This window comes from Sinohyriopsis cumingii, chromosome 17 (genome assembly GCF_028554795.1).
Source record: "Sinohyriopsis cumingii isolate HCF-2022 chromosome 17, ASM2855479v2, whole genome shotgun sequence".
Taxonomy (NCBI): domain Eukaryota; kingdom Metazoa; phylum Mollusca; class Bivalvia; order Unionida; family Unionidae; genus Sinohyriopsis; species Sinohyriopsis cumingii.
Genome location: NC_142977.1, coordinates 57222351 through 57242919, shown reverse-complemented (window position 1 = coordinate 57242919; position 20569 = coordinate 57222351). Strand labels below are relative to the sequence as shown.

General features: G+C 34.9%; 2 protein-coding genes across 3 annotated transcripts; both read left to right on the top strand.

Moving 5' to 3' along the window:
* Positions 1-582: 582 nt before the first annotated feature.
* LOC149778825 (lectin-like) lies at positions 583-7827 on the top strand. Of its 2 annotated transcripts, none has more exons than XM_089938536.1 (5): positions 583-660; positions 4100-4257; positions 4875-4919; positions 6857-7039; positions 7523-7827. In XM_089938536.1, the coding sequence occupies exons 2-5, from the start codon at positions 4113-4115 to the stop codon at positions 7759-7761; spliced, it is 612 nt and encodes a 203-aa protein (XP_089794662.1). In that variant the 5' UTR covers positions 583-660; positions 4100-4112; the 3' UTR covers positions 7762-7827. The 2 variants fall into 2 exon arrangements, with proteins under 2 accessions (XP_089794662.1, XP_089794663.1); XM_089938537.1 differs by lacking the exon at positions 583-660 and adding an exon at positions 814-874.
* A 3854-nt stretch (positions 7828-11681) lies between these two features.
* LOC149778824 (lectin-like) lies at positions 11682-17923 on the top strand. Its single transcript, XM_089938535.1, has 5 exons — positions 11682-11784; positions 15219-15376; positions 16010-16054; positions 16953-17135; positions 17619-17923. The coding sequence occupies exons 2-5, from the start codon at positions 15232-15234 to the stop codon at positions 17855-17857; spliced, it is 612 nt and encodes a 203-aa protein (XP_089794661.1). The 5' UTR covers positions 11682-11784; positions 15219-15231; the 3' UTR covers positions 17858-17923.
* Positions 17924-20569: the final 2646 nt, after the last annotated feature.

Sequence of the window (20569 nt, the reverse complement as noted above, 5' to 3'; positions counted from 1 at the left end):
GCAGATGTGAAAGATTATGGTCCATATTATGCATACTTTTTGAATCTCACCTCTGTCTGCGTGGGTTCGAGTCCAAGGCTCGGCTAGCGTGGGTACGTGGGAAAGCCTGCCAGTAGCTTCTCGTGGGTCGGTGGTTCTTCCCTGGGTTTTCCAGGGTTCTTCCTCCACCAGTTATACTGGCCGCCATGTATAGCCTATCTTGTGCTGAAAAATGGCGTTAAACCCTAGAACAACAAAAATTAATTATATTTACGACGTATTTGTATGTAACAATAACTTAAATACCAGTAGTTTGTATTGTCAGCATCGATGATCTGGCTACCGAAAAATACCTTATCTAGATGGAAAATATTTGTTAAAAACTAAATAAACTAATTTCATTTTTATCTTCATAAGGATCGGTATAGCTATACATCTCTGTAACAAACAAGTAAAATCAAAACGTGTAAGTACACATCTTTAGCAGACAGATTAAAAAGTAAGGAATATATGCGTTGTCAAACTCAGGTTGCTTGCACCATATACATACATAAGATAACACGTTATTCATATCGCTTATGATGGCTTATATCATTGACATACATAAAGTTACATACAGGAGATCACATGGAAGTCGCTTTCATAGGTCACTTCCTGAATGTGACACGTTTAAGGAAGCAGGTAATTGATATTATGTACGTTGTGATCGAATGCAGCAAGATTAATTTCTTATGCAATAATCTGGCTGATTTTCCTGTAATATTATTTCTTCAATATGCCACCTCAAGTACGTCGATAACGAGGCCGCCTAAGGCGTTATTCAGGACTATATATACCCAACCTCACCATTTTGGAAGATATGGGATAAGAAGACGGAATAAGTATCTGATATAAGGTAGGTTCAAACTTTATAGAAATTATAGGGAATAAATAATAGGGAAATAGAATCTGCAAACAAACGGATAATTGGTGAGTATAACATTCTTAAAACCTTTGATTTAAGTCAAAAAGTCAAATAGTCTTTCATTTGAAAAAGCTTTAAAATAGTACATTTTGATGTATTGGCTGTCATCTAATATGTGATCACAAACAATGGAAATATAATTTCTTAATTTGAACATCATTTTCGCACCCAGTTTAGTCAAAATGGGTTGTTTGTTTCTCTTCTAACTTTATTTATTGTAACGGAGAAAGAAAGGTAAATAACTAAATATTTCATTATCACAGTGTCCTGTGAAATGGGCAGCAACGCAGATTATGCATTCTCATAGTTAGATTATAAATCTAAAAGATTATCCATTCTGACGGTCAGAATTTCACACTTTTGGTAATTAAATTGGCACACACGCAGCTGATCAATTCCCTTCGTTAGAATTACACACATTAGATACTTAAATAAGTACTCTCACAGCTTATCCATTCTGATGGTTAGAATTCCACACATTTGTTAATCAACTTAACACTCTCACGGCTAATCCATTCCCTTTTTAGAATTCCACACATTAAGCAATTAAATTGGCTCTCAACAGCTTATCAATTCCCTTGTATGAATTCCACACATTTGGCAATAAAATAACACCCTTACAACTCATCCATTTCTTTGTTTAGAATTCCACTCATTTGATAATTAAATTGGCAATCGTATAGTTCCATTTCATAGGACAGAGTAATTAAATATATTTTACATATGTGTCATTCATTTTCACTGACGTCCTATCACTAGATTTGTTTTCTTAATGACTTCATTGCGATATTAATTTTGATTTTTTTGTTCTTCAAGAGGCAAAAACTGGTACGGGAACGTCCAACATGATTTTCCATCTAATGCTATAACTAGACTGCAAATATTCTCAATTATTTGACCATAGTGGTTAGAACGTCCGTATCGGATACCGGGGTTCGCGGGTTCGAACCACGACTGAGTAATACTAAAGACTTATAAAAATGGTACTAAGAACTGGTTAGCTAGGCGCACGGCATTAAGAGGTTAGTGTTAGAACTGGTATGCCCGGTGTCAGGATAATGTCACTGGGTGGGACATGATACTACATGTCTGCGGCATGATGCCCCATTGCTAGACATCGCTATAAACTGCCGCACTGGAGACATCTTATCGATATGATTGAAAAATATTAAAGCTACGTTAAAAATCCAAATCACATACACTCACGCACAAAACTGACCATTTAAATCAAGAACTTATGCGAAGAAGGAACAATTTTCTAATGGCGATATTTCGAGCGCTGAAAAGTGAGTGTCGTTACTGCGACACGCTGTATTTTTTCCACCACATTTAATGTCCAAACTGCAGAGATAACTATAACAGAGATATCTGATACTAATCACTGGATCAAAAACTGCAGCAACATCACATGGCTGAGAGTGATAAAATCATAACACAATCGGAGCAGCTATCGCTCGGAATCTCGTCTTTATATTACGTTTCGAAATGCGATTTAATGTTATTATGCTGTGATATCGCTTGGTCATATTCTCAATATTTTAAGATGGAAAGAAAAATGGTTGAATAATTATTATACCGTCTTAGATCTATTTTGTTGAATTGATTTAATTATGCGCGAATTTTTTTAAAGGGTCTGGTATATATTGACTTGGATATCTGGCTGTACAACTCCTAGCCATGGTTGCGCGCATTTTCCACCTTCCTTTATATTAAATCACAGCAGGTGTAATTTGAAAACATCTAAACCCATTATGTAAGCTGCAGCAACATTTTCGACCGTATTCAGGGCCTAAACATGAAGACGAAATTCTGTTCCTGAAATAACTTCAACAGCAATTTCGTTGCAACTGTAAAATGCGTACCAATTCTTTCAAAAGATAAATAAATCTTCTAAAACCTGCTTAGTTTCTGAACCTAATTATTCATTTTCAGGCTTATTTCTACGGTGAAGAAAATGCATAATTGTGATCAGACACAATCCAAAAATAAGTTTTAAACCCGTTTTACGTCTTAATAAACCCACATGTGTTTATTTGGTTTACTTAATCGTATTACTTACTTCTAGATAGGGCATGTCATCCGTTATCACTAGAAAAGAATTAAAAACTGAACAGCTACTGTTTTATTGTTTTGGCTTTAACATCATTTCACAGAGCAAGATAGACAATACGTGGTACTGTATGAAGGGTACACGATTCTTAATTGTCGTGATAATCTGGTAAACCGCAAAACTAGATAATTCTCATTAATGCAAGTGAGAAAGGTTTTACGCTTCTTTAAAGAATGAATAATATATCCACATATGTAATGAAAGGTCGGTCATTGTCAAATAAAGTTGCCCGCTTGTGTCGACTGCTATTCTGCAACATTTTTGTTTCTCGTCAAAAAGACCGTTAGGAGGCTTCTTGAAGAATGTATTAATTCTTTGAAGGCTGTATTAAGTAATTTATTAATTTTCTACAGAATGTATTAATTTTCTGTTGATCAGCAAATTAATGCAGGTAAAGGTGAATACGTCCCTTTGGCTATTTTTTTGGTTCAAACACAAAACATGAAGATAAACTTATTTAAATAACTTCCCATTTGATATTCATTAAATATTTGACAGAGATGTATTCTCCAAATCTGTATAGGCTTGATTTACAATATTGTTGAAAAACATCTTCACGAATTTGTCACTTGCAAAATCTCATGACGGTGAAAAAAATATTCCTCTTAAAACAGTGCAATAAAGTGTTGTCGCCTGTTTACTACCACAGTTACCAGATGATTACATGCTTGACTCTTTGGACACGGCTTAAGCGTACATGGTGACGTACCACGATGCATAATTTGCTGAAAATGTCATTTGCTTGTAAACAGACTACAACCCGATTGTACATGTAGATAGATAGTGAGGGGTGGCAAATCTCTGTATAACATCTTTGTCAGAAATAGAAGTAACAATTTAAGCAGTTCGATACAGGGCGGATACAATGAAATCTGTGGAAACCATAAACCAATAACCGACAGAACTGATCTAGAGAGAAGAAATTATTTCACGAGAGTATGTCTTATTCTTCTGGACCCATTGTGATGTCACTTTTCTGAGTATGCCCAGTAGACGATAAATAGATGAGAATATAATTTGTTTTGAGATTATAATTTATGACACAGATAAAAGAAAATCATGAGGATCCTGACTTTGCTGGGGATGCTTGTACTACTCACCACTAGTCCAATGACCAACTGCATTCCAGGACAATTCAAAGCACCACCAATAATACCTGTGGCTGTATCCAATCATGGCTTTGGATCTAATATAATATTTCTAGGTCTCTCTCTCTCTCTCTCTCTCTCTCTCTCTCTCTCTCCCTTGATCCCTTTCCGTCTGTCGTCTACCACTACGTCTGCAATCATATATATATATAATATGCATTCGAGTATGTATGTATGTATGTATGTAGTACGGGAAATGAATCGATGTATGGATTAATGCATGTGTATATGTATGTATGAATGTCTGTCCGCATGCATCTATGTATGTATCTATAACTTACTTGCTGACTGTATATATGTTTGTTATATTATTTCGAAATGGCTTGACTGAAATTCTGGTTGGAGATCAACTGAAACAATTCAGTTCTGTGACCTGTTTTATCTTCTGTTTGAGAATCGTTTCCTTTCCTCTTCTTCTCTCTTTTTTACCATTACATGGAAAAACAACAGTTGACATGCATACATTCTTCATAGACCATTACTGATCATTAATTGACTGATGTCATAAATCTGATATTTATATATGTATTTATTTATTTGTTCATTTATTTAGTTATTACGAGTTCATTTGTTTAGTTCTACATTTTATTGCTCCCTTAAAGGCTTTTGCCAGCACTAAATCTATTTTTTATTTATATATTTGTAAATGTTTGAAAATTTATTTTTGTTTCAGCCCTGGCCATCATTGTTATACTTACTATGTCGGTAGGCTCACCAAGTAAGTGTTCTCTCTCTCTCTCTCTCTCTCTCTCTCTCTCTCTAAAGGATTGAACGGAATATACCATTAGTTGAAGAGTTATACTTACCGTCTAAATACAATTGTTTCTCTAAATAAATGTATTAATTAGCAGCAAACTGTCTGATAATCAGAGAATAAAAGTCGACTCTCCAGCACGAATCGTCTGTGCACCAAGGTGTAATCTGTCAACCGTCACATCAGAACAAAATTTTAGAAAAACGATCCTGAGCTAGGCACCCTAGTTTGTAGTGCTAAAAAACAAACGGTTTTGGTCCAACTGAACGCTTTATTTTGATTAGTTTCTAAACACATTCCTCTACTAGTGTATAATTGTCTTGAATATCCTTTGGTCTATCAGAAAAAAATCTTAAATACATTAATAATTAGGAAATAAATTCTCAGCTATCTTTTACGTTAGACTCATTTACATGTTCTGTATACATATTTTGTAAGATTAAAAATACTACAGTCAAAAAGAGGCACACGAAGTTAGCATGAGTCACAAGGGTGATGGAAACGTAAAGAGGGCCAGGTATGTTTGACTAGTGGTATTGCTTTTGCCCGAATAGAAAAAGGTGTCCACAATCAGAAACTTTAAAACATCCCTAAACATAATATTCAGATGTAACGTTATTAACATTTTCAGAGAGCTTACAAGAGAGGCAATAGACTTACACCATACGCACGATTATCAAATACGTCGATTTTCACTATGCCAAATATACCGTGTAATATATCCTTGGCATCCGTCCGTCTACGAGAGACGATGGCATAGCTCCAAAGTAAGCTTTTGCTTATCCTTCTTTTTAGCTCTCTTTTCAGCTTGCTTTATTCTTCTCTTTTCCTCTGCGTTTTGAACTCCCTGCCTGACAGCTAGACGCCAGCTGGAACGGTTGTTTGCACAGCTCTCCCAGTCGTTGACATTGATGTTTGCTGTCTTCATATCCTTCTTGCAAACATCTTTGTAGCGCAGATGTGGTCGTCCAGTTGGTCGTGCACCTTCTGCTAACTCCCCATATAACAGGTCCTTGGGAATGCGACCTGGGTCCATTCTCTTGACATGGCCGAGCCAGCGAAGGCGCCTCTCGCTGAGTATGGAGAACACGCTGTTCATGTTGGCTCGTTCTAGAACCTCTGTGTTGGGTACTTTGTCCTGCCACTGGATGTGCAGAATGCGCCGCAGACATCGCAGGTGGAAGCTGTTGAGTTTCCTCTCGTGTCTTGCATAGGTGTTCCATTTTTCGCTGCTGTAGAGAAGTGAGCTGAGCACGCACGCTTGGTAGACACGCAGTTTGGTCTTCTCTGTGAGGTTGGGGTTGTTCCAGACCCTCTGGTTAAGTCTGGCCATCACTGCTGCTGCCTTGGCAATCCTGCCGCCCACCTCAGAATCAATGGAGAGTGAGCTGGAGATGTTAGACCCGAGGTATGTGAAGTTCTCGACAACTTCCAAATTGTACCCATCGATGGAGACAGAGGGAGGGGAGTCTGTGTCCTGTGCCATGACATTTGTTTTCTTCAAACTGATGGTCAGTCCAAATTCCTTACATGCATGGGAGAGGCAGCATACCAGCTGCTGGAGTCCATCTTCCGTGTGTGATGTCAAGGCTGCATCGTCGGCAAAGAGCAATTCACGGATGAGTACCTCTGTGACTTTAGTCTTAGCACGGAGACGGGCGATGTTGAACAGCTTGCCGTCAGCCCTGGTATGGATGTACACTCCCTCGCTGCAGTCCTTGAATGCGTACTGGAGATACTCCAGTACCGTGTAATATATCAGTATATTCTAAATCCATTACATTTAGTATACTAAAGTAAGTCATCAAATGACGAAAATTGATAATCTGTCCATGATTATACACAAGTCCCGCGATCTAACTAATGACTATAAAGATATCTATATTCAAATTTTACTTCAGGATGTCCCTCGGGATATATTTTGTACTCAACCAAATGTGGCCGATTCTGCTATCGATTCGATGCCCAAAACTGCAAATCCTGGACTGATGCGCGCGCAGCCTGTGTAGCAGAAGGAGCTGACCTTTTGGTGCCTGATGTATGTTCCTACGAGTTTTTTCAGGATCTTGCGCTACAAAAAGCAGGTAAATACTGACCTTTTGTTTGATATCTAACCTCAAATACACGGTGAAATGCCAAATTAAGTAGCGACCAGCGGTGACTTCTATAAACTGTTCTAATGTATGTAAATCATTATCTCAAACATTAGAGAAGAGGTGTACAATTTTAAACTGATCAGGCATAAACTAAAGGTTAATTAGTAAAAAGAGGCATGCCATTAATGGAAACTTTTTGTTTTTTTTTTGTTTTGACCTCATACATTACACAGTAAGCAACTTTAAAAACTTTCGCATTTTGTCTCTTGTACTCAATGCTGTGGCGATTATATGCTAAGACGTGTTTTCCGAAGAAGAAACAAATTATGAGATCATAAACAGCTAACCATAAAAAAGTTATTTGTTGCCATTTTTATTCAATGTTTCGTCCTTGTGATGTAACGGAATACACTTCCAAGGTCGTTTAATACAGGAAGACATTTGCTTATAGTTAGTATTTATTTATTTCAGCGTTGTGCAGGGATTTTTGGATAGGGGGTTTTAGAACACCACCAACGCCTAATTACATGACAGTACGGGGAGCCCCAATTCCAGATAACTTCCAATTTTGGGCACCAGGTCAACCCAGCAGGACCGGAAGTGCTGGAGGGACGCAGGCATGTGTACAAATGACAGATGAATTGAATTATCTGATGAACGACGACAACTGCGGAGAAGTGGCAGGATATATATGTCAAAAATTCTTATAACTGGATGTATCGTCATGAACATGTTGATGTAAGAGGAACGATCGTGAATAAAGAATCCTAATTCCACTCAATAGTTCTGCTTGTGCAATTATCTGTTTATTCCATCTCTCTCTCTCTCTCTCTCTCTCTTCTATCCAACCGAATGATGGATGGATGGATGGATAGACGTATATATGTATTACTGAGAGACTGATATTGTTCCTTCTAACACCAAGATTATATAACGTTTATTAAGTTCAATATTTTATGTGAAGTAGTTTGTATTACGACTCTAAAAAAGAGTGTAAACCAACAAGTTTTGTAAACTTCAACAAATAATTTATTTCTCTGGAATAAAATGTGACAATTTGGAAAGAAATTACAGTAATACACATTAAATCTAAACCAGTTCAAACAGATCTATCACCACTCTTAATGAATAAAAATTCCAGTGATGTTCGAAAACTGGGTCTGTAGTCTTGAATGTACTAATATGCCAATAGCCTGTGGTGTGATTATGTACTCACAGTCCTCCAATTAATCACAATAATTTCACCCAAGATGTCGCTGTCTGAATTCACCATAATTCCCAGTTAATATGTCTGTCCGAGCATATTATTGAGCACATCTTATCTCCAGAGATATTTCTGCATCTAATTCTGTTCGCTCATATATAGCATAATGCTGCTTAGAGTTTCTTCTCTCTTTATAAGATCATATTTTACCTGGATCATTTGGAACGCTACTTTCATTGGTAGGTTACAAAAAATTACAATAATCAGACAAAACATAAATCTTAATTAGTGTAATGAGGCATGTCGTGTATAGAAAAGATTATTTTGGTTTGACTTCATACATCAAGATGGTAAGCAATCATTATCAACTTCCACATTTGGTCCCTGTATATTTTTCCTCTCTCAATGCTATGGCGACTAGATGCTAAGAGATGTTCCCTGACAAAGAAACAAATTACGAGATCATACACAGATACCCATAAAAATATGTTACCATTTTTCTTAAATGCCTCGTCCTTGTGGTGTAAAGGAATAAACTTCCAAGATTGATTAAAACAGGAAATGATGAATAAATGTATGACTGCGAGACTGACCTTATTATTTCTAAAACCTTGATTGCATAACGTTTATTGAATTCAATATTTTACATGAAGTAGTTGTATTTCGACTCTTCAAAAGAGCACAAACCAGCAAGGTTTGTAAAATTCACCAAATAGTTTATTTCTCTGGAATAAAATTTGAAAATTTGAAAAAAAGTTACATTAATGCGAATTCAATGACAAATAATCCAAAAAGTTCAATCACCAGTCTTAATGAATTAATTTCTAATTGAAATATAATCCATTGCTAAAGGCGTTGATATGTCTTTAGTCTTAAATGAACTATTATACCAATAGAATAAATTGTGATGATGTGCTAACAATCCTTCCATTAATTACAATAATATAATCCAAGATATCCAGGTTCGAATTCACTATAATTGCCAGTTTATATCTCATTCCGAGAATATAACTGACAAATTCCTAATTCCAGACAATAATCGTTTGGACATATAATTCCAGACCTAATGAAATAATGAACACTACAATAAGACTGATTTAGATGTTATTGCAGGAAAAATAATTTTTCAAGTAAAAAACATTATAAAACTCATAACTTGCCCTAGGTCACAATTAGCATGTTATACAAGAAACTATTACTCAATGGAAACATCTATTCTAGAAGATACTGTAACTAAAGTTATAATATTGAATGTGGTAAACATCTGGAAGCCAATGTATTGTTATGCGGGAATTCCAGTAACCAGCACCAGAACCTGGTACACATGTTTACGTCTGTTGATAATGATCCTAATATTTAACCCACACTCATAGACAAAATAATAGATATGTATTATTTGTTTACAAAATAGAAACATCGTCAGTTCCTCTAGTCAGGAACACAGTGAATTTGAGTTTGGACAAGGGCAAGTTCAAAATGCATTAAACCTAACAAACAATTTTGCGGTAAAACAAATTAGCAATACAAAGTAAATATATGTACCACCTCCCCTCATAATAGAGAGTTATACTCTAAAGCTTTCATTTAGATAATAGTCATGTTATATAAATTGCATAATTTGAAGTCTTATGAATGACACAAAATATACATCAAGCTATATTATTCTTTACACGTGAAGAAGTATTTGCAATTAAATTATATATTACCTCAATACGACTGATTTCAATATTGTAGTCCGGCAACATCAAACTCCAGTTTAATAACCTGTGATTTTTATTTTACATGTTCATTAATTAATAATTTCTCTGGTGCTTGTTTAATTTCTTAGAAAAAGACCACACTGGATGATCTGCACAATTTTGTCTTCTTTAAATAATACTTCACAAACCCCAAAATCATTTGCATCGACAAACATTTTGACTGTAATCTGGAGCTGAACGAAATGCTGCACTCTTAAGTATGGCCTTTAACTTAACCAACATTTTTCAGACCAATGAAACTTGCTTTTTCTTACTCATTAAATTTGTCAGGGGTTCAGCAATTATGGAAAATTTGGATCAAAATTTCTGACAGTATCCAGCCATGCCAAAAAATTGCATTAGTTGCTTTGTACTTATAGGCACAATGAATTTAGAGAGAGCCATGACCTTGGCATGTATGTGTTTAATTTATCCATGTCGCATGACATGTCCTAGAAATGTAACACAAGCACGGCAAACCTAACGTTTGGATAAGTTAAATGACAAATTCACATCTGTCAACGAATTTCCGAATTGTCTTTAAGTTTTTTTTCTCTATTTGGCGTTGTACATGATAACATCAACAATATAAGCATCACAAGTTTCTAGACCAGACATCCTCATAGATTCTTGACAATGAGAATGAATCAGTTTTGGTCGGACCTTTCACCTTTATATACTCTGTGCACATATCGAAAGTGTTATCTGGATTTGGTACTCTGGTAACTTTTACTCGATTTTATGAAATCACTCTCCAACAAAAATTTCATCTCTTTTTTCAAACATTCCTGTTTCAGAGTATTCATTCTGTACTGATGCTGTTTCACAGGTGTGGAATCTACAGTTTCAACGTCTTTGTAGATTTTAATTGTTCTTGTAGGAACATCTGGACACAAGTGCTCATATTCAAGTAATAGCAGATGTGAAAGATTATGGTCCATATTATGCATACTTTTTGAATCTCACCTCTGTCTGCGTGGGTTCGAGTCCAAGGCTCGGCTAGCGTGGGTACGTGGGAAAGCCTGCCAGTAGCTTCTCGTGGGTCGGTGGTTCTTCCCTGGGTTTTCCAGGGTTCTTCCTCCACCAGTTATACTGGCCGCCATGTATAGCCTATCTTGTGCTGAAAAATGGCGTTAAACCCTAGAACAACAAAAATTAATTATATTTACGACGTATTTGTATGTAACAATAACTTAAATACCAGTAGTTTGTATTGTCAGCATCGATGATCTGGCTACCGAAAAATACCTTATCTAGATGGAAAATATTTGTTAAAAACTAAATAAACTAATTTCATTTTTATCTTCATAAGGATCGGTATAGCTATACATCTCTGTAACAAACAAGTAAAATCAAAACGTGTAAGTACACATCTTTAGCAGACAGATTAAAAAGTAAGGAATATATGCGTTGTCAAACTCAGGTTGCTTGCACCATATACATACATAAGATAACACGTTATTCATATCGCTTATGATGGCTTATATCATTGACATACATAAAGTTACATACAGGAGATCACATGGAAGTCGCTTTCATAGGTCACTTCCTGAATGTGACACGTTTAAGGAAGCAGGTAATTGATATTATGTACGTTGTGATCGAATGCAGCAAGATTAATTTCTTATGCAATAATCTGGCTGATTTTCCTGTAATATTATTTCTTCAATATGCCACCTCAAGTACGTCGATAACGAGGCCGCCTAAGGCGTTATTCAGGACTATATATACCCAACCTCACCATTTTGGAAGATATGGGATAAGAAGACGGAATAAGTATCTGATATAAGGTAGGTTCAAACTTTATAGAAATTATAGGGAATAAATAATAGGGAAATAGAATCTGCAAACAAACGGATAATTGGTGAGTATAACATTCTTAAAACCTTTGATTTAAGTCAAAAAGTCAAATAGTCTTTCATTTGAAAAAGCTTTAAAATAGTACATTTTGATGTATTGGCTGTCATCTAATATGTGATCACAAACAATGGAAATATAATTTCTTAATTTGAACATCATTTTCGCACCCAGTTTAGTCAAAATGGGTTGTTTGTTTCTCTTCTAACTTTATTTATTGTAACGGAGAAAGAAAGGTAAATAACTAAATATTTCATTATCACAGTGTCCTGTGAAATGGGCAGCAACGCAGATTATGCATTCTCATAGTTAGATTATAAATCTAAAAGATTATCCATTCTGACGGTCAGAATTTCACACTTTTGGTAATTAAATTGGCACACACGCAGCTGATCAATTCCCTTCGTTAGAATTACACACATTAGATACTTAAATAAGTACTCTCACAGCTTATCCATTCTGATGGTTAGAATTCCACACATTTGTTAATCAACTTAACACTCTCACGGCTAATCCATTCCCTTTTTAGAATTCCACACATTAAGCAATTAAATTGGCTCTCAACAGCTTATCAATTCCCTTGTATGAATTCCACACATTTGGCAATAAAATAACACCCTTACAACTCATCCATTTCTTTGTTTAGAATTCCACTCATTTGATAATTAAATTGGCAATCGTATAGTTCCATTTCATAGGACAGAGTAATTAAATATATTTTACATATGTGTCATTCATTTTCACTGACGTCCTATCACTAGATTTGTTTTCTTAATGACTTCATTGCGATATTAATTTTGATTTTTTTGTTCTTCAAGAGGCAAAAACTGGTACGGGAACGTCCAACATGATTTTCCATCTAATGCTATAACTAGACTGCAAATATTCTCAATTATTTGACCATAGTGGTTAGAACGTCCGTATCGGATACCGGGGTTCGCGGGTTCGAACCACGACTGAGTAATACTAAAGACTTATAAAAATGGTACTAAGAACTGGTTAGCTAGGCGCACGGCATTAAGAGGTTAGTGTTAGAACTGGTATGCCCGGTGTCAGGATAATGTCACTGGGTGGGACATGATACTACATGTCTGCGGCATGATGCCCCATTGCTAGACATCGCTATAAACTGCCGCACTGGAGACATCTTATCGATATGATTGAAAAATATTAAAGCTACGTTAAAAATCCAAATCACATACACTCACGCACAAAACTGACCATTTAAATCAAGAACTTATGCGAAGAAGGAACAATTTTCTAATGGCGATATTTCGAGCGCTGAAAAGTGAGTGTCGTTACTGCGACACGCTGTATTTTTTCCACCACATTTAATGTCCAAACTGCAGAGATAACTATAACAGAGATATCTGATACTAATCACTGGATCAAAAACTGCAGCAACATCACATGGCTGAGAGTGATAAAATCATAACACAATCGGAGCAGCTATCGCTCGGAATCTCGTCTTTATATTACGTTTCGAAATGCGATTTAATGTTATTATGCTGTGATATCGCTTGGTCATATTCTCAATATTTTAAGATGGAAAGAAAAATGGTTGAATAATTATTATACCGTCTTAGATCTATTTTGTTGAATTGATTTAATTATGCGCGAATTTTTTTAAAGGGTCTGGTATATATTGACTTGGATATCTGGCTGTACAACTCCTAGCCATGGTTGCGCGCATTTTCCACCTTCCTTTATATTAAATCACAGCAGGTGTAATTTGAAAACATCTAAACCCATTATGTAAGCTGCAGCAATATTTTCGACCGTATTCAGGGCCTAAACATGAAGACGAAATTCTGTTCCTGAAATAACTTCAACAGCAATTTCGTTGCAACTGTAAAATGCGTACCAATTTTTTCAAAAGATAAATAAATCTTCTAAAACCTGCTTAGTTTCTGAACCTAATTATTCATTTTCAGGCTCATTTCTACGGTGAAGAAAATGTATAATTGTGATCAGACACAATCCAAAAATAAGTTTTAAACCCGTTTTACGTCTTAATAAACCCACATGTGTTTATTTGGTTTACTTAATCGTATTACTTACTTCTAGATAGGGCATGTCATCCGTTATCAGTAGAAAAGAATTAAAAACTGAACAGCTACTGTTTTATTGTTTTGGCTTTAACATCATTTCACAGAGCAAGATAGACAATACGTGGTACTGTATGAAGGGTACACGATTCTTAATTGTCGTGATAATCTGGTAAACCGCAAAACTAGATAATTCTCATTAATGCAAGTGAGAAAGGTTTTACGCTTCTTTAAAGAATGAATAATATATCCACATATGTAATGAAAGGTCGGTCATTGTCAAATAAAGTTGCCCGCTTGTGTCGACTGCTATTCTGCAGCATTTTTGTTTTTCGTCAAAAAGACCGTTAGGAGGCTTCTTGAAGAATGTATTAATTCTTTGAAGGCTGTATTAAGTAATTTATTAATTTTCTACAGAATGTATTAATTCTTTGAAGGCTGTATTAAGTAATTTATTAATTTTCTACAGAAAGTATTAATTCTTTGAAGGCTGTATTAAGTAATTTATTAATTTTCTACAGAATGTATTAATTCTTTGAAGGCTGTATTAAGTAATTTATTCATTTTCTACAGAATGTATTAATTCTTTGAAGGCTGTATTAAGTAATTTATTAATTTTCTACAGAATGTATTAATTTTCTGTTGATCAGCAAATTAATGCAGGTAAAGGTGAATACGTCCCTTTGGCTATTTTTTTGGTTCAAAACACAAAACATGAAGAAAAACTTATTTAAATAATTTCCCATTTGATATTCATTAAATATTTGACAGAGATGTATTCTCCAAATCTGTATAGGCTTGATTTACAATATTGTTGAAAAACATCTTCACGAATTTGTCACTTGCAAAATCTCATGACGGTGAAAAAAATATTCCTCTTAAAACAGTGCAATAAAGTGTTGTCGCCTGTTTACTACCACAGTTACCAGATGATTACATGCTTGACTCTTTGGACACGGCTTAAGCGTACATGGTGACGTACCACGATGCATAATTTGCTGAAAATGTCATTTGCTTGTAAACAGACTACAACCCGATTGTACATGTAGATAGATAGTGAGGGGTGGCAAATCTCTGTATAACATCTTTGTCAGAAATAGAAGTAACAATTTAAGCAGTTCGATACAGGGCGGATACAATGAAATCTGTGGAAACCATAAACCAATAACCGACAGAACTGATCTAGAGAGAAGAAATTATTTCACGAGAGTATGTCTTATTCTTCTGGACCCATTGTGATGTCAATTTTCTGAGTATGACCAGTAGACGATAAATAGATGAGAATATAATTTGTTTTGAGATTATATTTTATGACACAGATAAAAGAAAATCATGAGGATCCTGACTTTGCTGGGGATGCTTGTACTACTCACCACTAGCCCAATGACCAACTGCATTCCAGGACAATTCAAAGCACCACCAATAATACCTGTGGCTGTATCCAATCATGGCTTTGGATCTAATATAATATTTCTAGGTCTCTCTCTCTCTCTCTCTCTCTCCCTTGATCCCTTTCCGTCTGTCGTCTACCACTATGTCTGCAATCATATATATATAATATGCATTCGAGTATGTATGTATGTTTGGATGGATGGAGGCATTCGAGTATGTATGTATGTATGTAGTACGGGAAATGAATCGATGTATGGATTAATGCATGTGTATATGTATGTATGAATGTCTGTCCGCATGTATCTATGTATGTATCTATAACTTACTTGCTGACTGTATATATTTTTGTTATATTATTTCGAAATGGCTTGACTGAAATTCTGGTTGGAGATCAACTGAAACAATTCAGTTCTGTGACCTGTTTTATCTTCTGTTTGAGAATCGTTTCCTTTCCTCTTCTTCTCTCTTTTTTACCATTACATGGAAAAACAACAGTTGACATGCATACATTCTTCATAGACCATTACTGATCATTAATTGACTGATGTCATAAATCTGATATTTATATATGTATTTATTTATTTGTTCATTTATTTAGTTATTACGAGTTCATTTGTTTAGTTCTACATTTTATTGCTCCCTTAAAGGCTTTTGCCAGCACTAAATCTATTTTTTATTTATATATTTGTAAATATTTGAAAATTTATTTTTGTTTCAGCCCTGGCCATCATTGTAATACTTATTATGTCGGTAGGCTCACCAAGTAAGTGTTCTCTCTCTCTCTCTCTCTCTCTCTCTCTCTCTAAAGGATTGAACGGAATATACCATTAGTTGAAGAGTTATACTTACCGTCTAAATACAATTGTTTCTCTAAATAAATGTATTAATTAGCAGCAAACTGTCTGATAATCAGAGAATAAAAGTCGACTCTCCAGCACGAATCGTCTGTGCACCAAGGTGTAATCTGTCAACCGTCACATCAGAACAAAATTTTAGAAAAACGATCCTGAGCTAGGCACCCTAGTTTGTAGTGCTAAAAAACAAACGGTTTTGGTCCAACTGAACGCTTTATTTTGATTAGTTTCTAAACACATTCCTCTACTAGTGTATAATTGTCTTGAATATCCTTTGGTCTATCAGAAAAAAATCTTAAATACATTAATAATTAGGAAATAAATTCTCAGCTATCTTTTACGTTAGACTCATTTACATGTTCTGTATACATATTTTGTAAGATTAAAAATACTACAGTCAAAAAGAGGCACACGAAGTTAGCATGAGTCACAAGGGTGATGGAAACGTAAAGAGGGCCAGGTATGTTTGACTAGTGGTATTGCTTTTGCCCGAATAGAAAAGGGTGTCCACAATCAGAAACTTTAAAACATCCCTAAACATAATATTCAGATGTAACGTTATTAACATTTTCAGAGAGCTTACAAGAGAGGCAATAGACTTACACCATACGCACGATTATCAAATACGCCGATTTTCACTATGCCAAATATACCGTGTAATATATCAGTATATTCTAAATCCATTACATTTAGTATACTAAAGTAAGTCATCAAATGACGAAAATTGATAATCTGTCCATGATTATACACAAGTCCCGCGATCTAACTAATGACTATAAAGATATCTATATTCAAATTTTACTTCAGGATGTCCCTCGGGATATATTTTGTACTCAACCAAATGTGGCCGATTCTGCTATCGATTCGATGCCCAAAACTGCAAATCCTGGACTGATGCGCGCACAGCCTGTGTAGCAGAAGGAGCTGACCTTTTGGTGCCTGATGTATGTTCCTACGAGTTTTTTCAGGATCTTGCGCTACAAAAAGCAGGTAAATACTGACCTTTTGTTTGATATCTAACCTCAAATACACGGTGAAATGCCAAATTAAGTAGCGACCAGCGGAGACTTCTATAAACTGTTCTAATGTATGTAAATCATTATCTCAAACATTAGAGAAGAGGTGTACAATTTTAAACTGATCAGGCATAAACTAAAGGTTAATTAGTAAAAAGAGGCATGCCATTAATGGAAACTTTTTGTTTTTTTTTTGTTTTGACCTCATACATTACACAGTAAGCAACTTTAAAAACTTTCGCATTTTGTCTCTTGTACTCAATGCTGTGGCGATTATATGCTAAGACGTGTTTTCCGAAGAAGAAACAAATTACGAGATCATAAACAGCTAAAAATAAAAAAGTTATTTGTTGCCATTTTTATTCAATGTTTCGTCCTTGTGATGTAACGGAATACACTTCCAAGGTTGTTTAATACAGGAAGACATTTGCTTATAGTTAGTATTTATTTATTTCAGCGTTGTGCAGGGATTTTTGGATAGGGGGTTTTAGAACACCACCATCGCCTAATTACATGACAGTGCTGGGAGCCTCAATTCCAGATAACTTCCAATTTTGGGCACCAGGTCAACCCAGCAGGACCGCAAGTGCTGGAAGGGTGCAGGCATGTGTACAAATGGCAGATGAATTGAATTATCTGATGAACGATGACACCTGCGATGAACTGGCAGGATATATATGTCAAAAATTCTTATAACTGGATGTATCGTCATGAACATGTTGATGTAAGAGGAACGTTCATGAATAAAGAATCCTAATTCCACTCAATAGTTCTGCTTGTGCAATTATCTGTTTATTCCATCTCTCTCTCTCTCTCTCTCTCTCTCTCTCTCTCTTCTATCCAACCGAATGATGGATGGATGGATGGATAGACGTATATATGTATTACTGAGAGACTGATATTGTTCCTTCTAACACCAAGATTATATAACGTTTATTAAGTTCAATATTTTATATGAAGTAGTTTGTATTACGACTCTAGAAAAGAGTGTAAACCAACAAGTTTTGTAAACTTCAACAAATAATTTATTTCTCTGGAATAAAATGTGACAATTTGGAAAGAAATTACAGTAATACACATTAAATCTAAACCAGTTCAAACAGATCTATCACCACTCTTAATGAATAAAATTCCAGTGATGTTCGAAAACTGGGTCTGTAGTCTTGAATGTACTAATATGCCAATAGCCTGTGGTGTGATTATGTACTCACAGTCCTCCAATTAATCACAATAATTTCATCCAAGATGTCGCTGTTTGAATTCACCATAATTCCCAGTTAATATGTCTGTCCGAGCATATTATTGAGCACATCTTATCTCCAGAGAAATTTCTGCATCTAATTCTGTTCGCTCATATATAGCATAATGCTGCTTAGAGTTTCTTCTCTCTTTATAAGATCATATTTTACCTGGATCATTTGGAACGCTACTTTCATTGGTAGGTTACAAAAAATTACAATAATCAGACAAAACATAAATCTTAATTAGTGTAATGAGGCATGTCGTGTATAGAAAAGATTATTTTGGTTTGACTTCATACATCAAGATGGTAAGCAATCATTATCAACTTCCACATTTGGTCCCTGTATATTTTTCCTCTCTCAATGTTATGGCGACTAGATGCTAAGAGATGTTCCCTGACAAAGAAACAAATTACGAGATCATACACAGATACCCATAAAAATATGTTACCATTTTTCTTAAATGCCTCGTCCTTGTGGTGTAAAGGAATAAACTTCCAAGATTGATTAAAACAGGAAATGATGAATAAATGTATGACTGCGAGACTGACCTTATTATTTCTAAAACCTTGATTGCATAACGTTTATTGAATTCAATATTTTACATGAAGTAGTTGTATTTCGACTCTTCAAAAGAGCACAAACCAGCAAGGTTTGTAAAATTCACCAAATAGTTTATTTCTCTGGAATAAAATTTGAAAATTTGAAAAGAAGTTACATTAATGCGAATTCAATGACAAATAATCCAAAAAGTTCAATCACCAGTCTTAATGAATTAATTTCTAATTCATTTCCAGTGATGTTTGAAATATAATCCATTGCTAAAGGCGTTGATATGTCTTTAGTCTTAAATGAACTATTATACCAATAGAATAAATTGTGATGATGTGCTAACAATCCTTCCATTAATTACAATAATATAATCCAAGATATCCAGGTTTGAATTCACTATAATTGCCAGTTTATATCTCACAACTGACAAATTCCTAATTCCAGACAATAATCGTTTGGACATATAATTCCAGACCTAATGAAATAATGAACACTACAATAAGACTGATTTAGATGTTATTGCAGGAAAAATAATTTTTCAAGTAAAAAACATTATAAAACTCATAACTTGCCCTAGGTCACAATTAGCATGTTATACAAGAAACTATTACTCAATGGAAACATCTATTCTAGAAGATACTGTAACTAAAGTTATAATATTGAATGTGGTAAACATCTGGAAGCCAATGTATTGTTATGCGGGAATTCCAGTAACCAGCACCAGAACCTGGTACACATGTTTACGTCTGTTGATAATGATCCTAATATTTAACCCACACTCATAGACAAAATAATAGATATGTATTATTTGTTTACAAAATAGAAACATCGTCAGTTCCTCTAGTCAGGAACACAGTGAATTTGAGTTTGGACAAGGGCAAGTTCAAAATGCATTAAACCTAACAAACAATTTTGCGGTAAAACAAATTAGCAATACAAAGTAAATATATGTACCACCTCCCCTCATAATAGAGAGTTATACTCTAAAGCTTTCATTTAGATAATAGTCATGTTATATAAATTGCATAATTTGAAGTCTTATGAATGACACAAAATATACATCAAGCTATATTATTCTTTACACGTGAAGAAGTATTTGCAATTAAATTATATATTACCTCAATACGACTGATTTCAATATTGTAGTCCGGCAACATCAAACTCCAGTTTAATAACCTGTGATTTTTATTTTACATGTTCATTAATTAATAATTTCTCTGGTGCTTGTTTAATTTCTTAGAAAAAGACCACACTGGATGATCTGCACAATTTTGTCTTCTTTAAATAATACTTCACAAACCCCAAAATCATTTGCATCGACAAACATTTTGACTGTAATCTGGAGCTGAACGAAATGCTGCACTCTTAAGTATGGCCTTTAACTTAACCAACATTTTTCAGACCAATGAAACTTGCTTTTTCTTACTCATTAAATTTGTCAGGGGTTCAGCAATTATGGAAAATTTGGATCAAAATTTCTGACAGTATCCAGCCATGCCAAAAAATTGCATTAGTTGCTTTGTACTTATAGGCACAATGAATTTAGAGAGAGCCATGACCTTGGCATGTATGTGTTTAATTTATCCATGTCGCATGACATGTCCTAGAAATGTAA

Excerpts from the sequence above, each read along its gene's own strand:
- LOC149778825 (XM_089938536.1), top strand. The coding sequence starts at position 4,113 with ATGAGGATCCTGACTTTGCTGGGGATGCTTGTACTACTCACCACTAGT. Across the intron at positions 4,258-4,874 it reads ATCTAATATAATATTTCTAG|CCCTGGCCATCATTGTTATA; the intron begins GTCTCTCTCTCT and ends TTTTTGTTTCAG. Across the intron at positions 4,920-6,856 it reads TATGTCGGTAGGCTCACCAA|GATGTCCCTCGGGATATATT; the intron begins GTAAGTGTTCTC and ends ATTTTACTTCAG.
- LOC149778824 (XM_089938535.1), top strand. The coding sequence starts at position 15,232 with ATGAGGATCCTGACTTTGCTGGGGATGCTTGTACTACTCACCACTAGC. Across the intron at positions 16,055-16,952 it reads TATGTCGGTAGGCTCACCAA|GATGTCCCTCGGGATATATT; the intron begins GTAAGTGTTCTC and ends ATTTTACTTCAG. Across the intron at positions 17,136-17,618 it reads TCTTGCGCTACAAAAAGCAG|CGTTGTGCAGGGATTTTTGG; the intron begins GTAAATACTGAC and ends TATTTATTTCAG.